The following is a 3,537-nucleotide window of genomic DNA, read 5'->3' as shown; positions in this document are numbered from 1 at the left end:
CCTGCCGGGACTGCCCGAAGTCGTTCGGGAGCCTGGCCTCGGCCTGCCGGGAGTTCCCGAAGTTGTTCGGGAGTTCGGCCTCGCTCTCCCGCAGCCTGCACGGACTGCCCGAAATCGTTCGGGAGCCTGGCATCGCTCTCCCGCGGCCTGCCGGGAGTGCCCAAAGTTATTCCGGAGTCTGGCCTTGGCCTTGATCTTCCGCCGCCGGGTGGGATTATTGGAGACGTTGTGGGCGTGGCCTGACCCGAGCTGGCGAATGGGCGGCGCGGTGGGCGGGGCTTCACCGAGACTTCGGTGCCGAAGTGGTGCTTCTCCGGGGGTGACTGCCTTCCTCGCCTCCCTAGGAGGATGCTGGTGGTGGAGGTGGCCAATGGCCTCTCCCTGGTGTGGGGGGCCGAGGCGGTGAAGGCGCTGCGGGAGCGCCTGGGCGTGGGGGGCCGCACGGTGGGCGCCCTGCCCCGCGGGCCCCGCCAGAACTCACGCCTGGGCCTCCCGCTGCTGCTGATGCCGGAGGAGGCTCGTCTGCTGGCGGAGATCGGAGCCGTGACCCTGGTCAGCGTCCCGCGCCCGGACCCCTTCAACCACAGGCTGGTGAGGGACTTTGCTGCTAGGAGTGGGCTGGGACAACTTGGACTGGGAAACTTGGGTCCGTGAGGTGGGAGGGGCCTGGGAACCCCCAACTGAAATTTATGATTGGGATAGAGGGCTGGTAACTTCTAACTGTAGGCTATGGTAGAAGTAGGGGAGTGGGACCCCCACCCCCCAACTGTTAGGTATAGAGTTAGGGGCTGGGAACCTTTAACTCTAGCTTATGTTGGGGTAGGGGGCTTGGAACTTCCAACTGGAGGTTATGTTTGGGGTGGGAATCTTAGAACCTTGAACTGTGGGTCCCCGAGGTAGGAAGGGGCTGGCCTGGGAGCCCTGGGTTCTAGAACTCGGGAGCACTTGAAGGGGGGGCGGGTGCCGGGGTTTACTGCTGGAGTTAGGGGCCAGAGCGCCAGATTTCAAATCTTTGAGGTGGAGGGAGATGGAAAGCCCGATTGTGAATGTTTGGGATGGGGGCGGGGCGCGCTGCAAAGGAAGATGGCTGGGAGCCCCAGATTCTATACTACTCTTACTTGAAGCCCCGGATTTGAAGTCTCTACGGTGGGAGGGGGAACCCTGGATTGTGGATTGTTGGGGTAGAGGGCTGGGCATCCTTATCCCTGGCTCCTGATGGTCTGGGGATGCCATATCTTGAGCCCTGGACCTCTAGCCAAGCCCCCTCCACAGGCCCTGGCAGCGTTCAAACGCCAGCAAGAGCAGGATTTCCAGGAGCAAAGCGTCTTGGCGGCCGAGGCCCGTGAGATCCGAAGGCAACGTCTGCGGGAAAAGATCGCCCAGGGCCAGGCGGCCAAGAAGCTGAAGCTAGAACAGGAGGCAGGGGCCAGAGGGAGCCAGGAGACCCCTAAGAGTGAGGAGACCCTCCAGAACCAGGAGGACCCCCAGAACCAGGAGGACCCCCAGAACCAGGAGGACCCCCAGAACCAAGAGGACCCCCAGAACCAGGAGGACCCCCAGAACCAGGAAGACCCCCGGAACCAAGAGGACCCCCAGAACCAAGAGGACCCCCAGAACCAAGAGGCGTCTGGGAAGCACCCTGATGGACACACTGCTTCCAGCACTAGCCAGACTTCCACAGAGAATGAGGAAGCAGGTGAGGGTCTGGCCTGGTGGAGAGCTATGGTGAATTGGTTGTGTTTTTTGTTTTGTTTTATTTTTTTTAAATCTCAGCCCCAGGTTTTGTTAGGCTTTCTTCTGAATTTTTCTGGTTGAAGTTGTTGAGTTAAAGGGTTATTTTAGTTTCTTTTCTTTTTTTTTTAAATTGCTATAAATTGAACTCTCAACACTTCTTTTTCTAGGTCTCAAAGATTCTGATATATTTTATTTCCATTCTGCTTCGCTTTTAGAATATTTTTCTTTTTATCTTGCTATGCATTTTTTTCCCTGTTATCCAGTAATTTTTTAAAAAAATTTTATTATTTTTGTGTGCGTGTACCGTCAAATCAGATCTGACTGGTACAGGAGGAGATTGCCCCTCCTTCCCCGGCAGAGCATCTGGTGGATTAGAACCGTGCACCTCTGGGATTGTAGTTGCAGCTTCTTGCCACTAGGCCACCAGAGCTCCCCAGCACTAATTTTTAAGCAGGATGCTGGTTAGTGTCCATGCGTTTGATTTTTTTCCCCTCCTCTCTCTGATCTTTCTATAGATTTCTCTCTCTGGGGGATTGTGGTTGGGAATCAAGAGCCTTGGCGTCCCTGGAGGTAGGAAGGTCCTGTTTAACAAATAAAATCTCTCTTTTCTGCAGCACCCCCAGGTGCCTCCTCTTCCCAGCCAGGGCCTCCTGACGGGGTGACCCCCTTGCCCAGGTCTGCTCTGCTGGTCCAGCTGGCCACTGCCAGACCTCGGCCTGTCAAGGCAAAGCCCCTGGATTGGCGTGTCCAGTCTAAAGACTGACCCCATGCCGGCTGACCTGCCCACGAGCTACGGTACCGCATCTACAAAGACCTCTGGGAGCGAGGCTTCTTCCTAAGTGCTGCTGGCAAGTTTGGGGGCGACTTCCTGGTCTATCCTGGTAAGCTGGGGATTGGGACACCTCCTGATTGATGTGACTTCTCTCACAAAGCCACTATTCAGAAGTGGTCTGCTTTCTTATTGTAAATGGCCCCTTTCCCCCTGATGTTTCATATGACTTTATTGCCGTGTAACAAAACACTATTCTAAAACTTATTGGACTCCAGTAACAGGAATAAACCCGCTCACCCACTGTCATCCTGTGGGTGCAGGTTCACCAGTAAGATAGAGTTGAACTCAGACAGTACACACACCAATAAGGTTAATACCAGGGAAGAATGGAAAGGAACCGTAACACCAGGGAGGCACTCAGTCAACCGTGCAGGATCCCAAGAGCCGCTTTTGCTCAAGAATAAATCTCAGGAGGCAGGAAAGGATTGGAAAGAGGGATAAATGAAAATGAGAATCATAGCGGTGAAGTGGGGAGAGTGCTGTCGCAAGGTCAGGGTTGGAGGGATTGCTGTGAAACATAAATACGTATCAGTGGTTGCGTGGAAACCAGTTTGCTTCATAAGCATTCACTCAAATGGCAATAAAAAGGTTAAAGAAACAACAACAACAGTCCAGAGAAATAAAAGGCTAGAATTGCCCACAGAGTTTCAAGCCTGTAAATATTTATGGATGCAGACTGTCTGGTCTTCTCCCTTGGGACAGGAAGGGTTTTGAACTGTTTTTTGGGGACTCTGAAACACGCAGAAGGGCAGAAGTTCTTTGGAGGGCAGTTGGGTTATTTTGGAAGGAGCCCCAGTAGCATTGCGGTTAAAGTGTTCCACTGCCACCCAGAAGGTTGGTGGTTTGAACCCAGCAGCTGCTCTGGAGGAGAAAATTGAGGGGGTTAACATAGACATAACAGATACAGAATCTTCTCGGGCAGTTCTGCATTACCCTGCAGGGACTGTCTAAGTCAGAATCCAATCAAGGCC

At 53.9% G+C, this 3,537-nt stretch overlaps 1 protein-coding gene across 1 annotated transcript in view; it reads left to right on the top strand.

Annotated features, from left to right (window-relative positions):
• Positions 1 to 348: 348 nt before the first annotated feature.
• The window catches only part of TSEN34 (TSEN34 tRNA splicing endonuclease subunit), a 4,466-nt gene continuing 1,277 nt past the window's right edge, over positions 349 to 3,537 (top strand). Inside the window, 4 exon segments of the mRNA XM_006903742.1 lie at positions 349 to 591; positions 1,273 to 1,476; positions 1,657 to 1,696; positions 2,358 to 2,615. Coding sequence (XP_006903804.1) covers positions 349 to 591; positions 1,273 to 1,476; positions 1,657 to 1,696; positions 2,358 to 2,615 — 745 coding nt within the window.

This window comes from Elephantulus edwardii, unplaced genomic scaffold, assembly GCF_000299155.1.
Source record: "Elephantulus edwardii isolate Elephantulus edwardi_28Jun2011 unplaced genomic scaffold, EleEdw1.0 scaffold00208, whole genome shotgun sequence".
NCBI classification, from domain to species: Eukaryota; Metazoa; Chordata; class Mammalia; order Macroscelidea; family Macroscelididae; genus Elephantulus; species Elephantulus edwardii.
This window is presented reverse-complemented; position numbering and strand designations above follow the sequence as displayed.